At 45.5% G+C, this 532-nt stretch overlaps 1 protein-coding gene across 1 annotated transcript; it reads right to left on the minus strand.

Annotated features, from left to right (window-relative positions):
* Positions 1–198, minus strand: SARC_08338 (hypothetical protein; the record flags this gene model as incomplete). The annotated part of the gene is made up of 1 exon (XM_014297692.1): positions 1–198. One exon carries the CDS (start codon positions 196–198, stop codon positions 1–3), a length of 198 nt encoding a protein of 65 aa, XP_014153167.1.
* Between the last annotated feature and the right edge of the window lie 334 nt (positions 199–532).

Below are 532 nucleotides of genomic sequence, written 5' to 3' on the forward strand. Positions count from 1 at the left end.
CTATTGCTCGTTTCCAGAATCCTTCTTCTCGATCACTTTTTTCCGTTGAAATCCTTTATAACGTCTCTTCAGCTCCCGAAATTTATTGTGGAATCCCACTGATGATTTCTTCACGTCATGATTGTCGAATTCCCCAGCAGTAGCAGCCTCTTTCGCTTTCGGCTTGCGCTCTCTCAATTGATGTCTGAGTGCCCCCATAGTTGCGGTCTTCTTTCGCGCATGTTTGAACGCCAAGTAGTTCTAGTACCTCTCTGATCTGATGATGATGATACCAAATCCTCCAATGCATGTCGAGCACTCTCTGAGTCGCTCTCTAAAAGATTAACGATGTTGTTTCACACACTTTTTTAAAGTTTGAACGCAATAGAGCCAGAAGGTCCTGCTACCGTCGCTCCAAATTCCGGCGTAATTTTGCGCTTAGCTGTTACGCCTATATCAGGTGTCGGGCCAACCTCCTTGTCAGTCTCCTCTAATTGTACTGATAACTTTGGCAACCTGGTCTTATTGACGAGCATGTCGACGCCTTAGTCGA

This window comes from Sphaeroforma arctica, assembly GCF_001186125.1.
Source record: "Sphaeroforma arctica JP610 unplaced genomic scaffold supercont1.742, whole genome shotgun sequence".
NCBI classification, from domain to species: Eukaryota; class Ichthyosporea; order Ichthyophonida; genus Sphaeroforma; species Sphaeroforma arctica.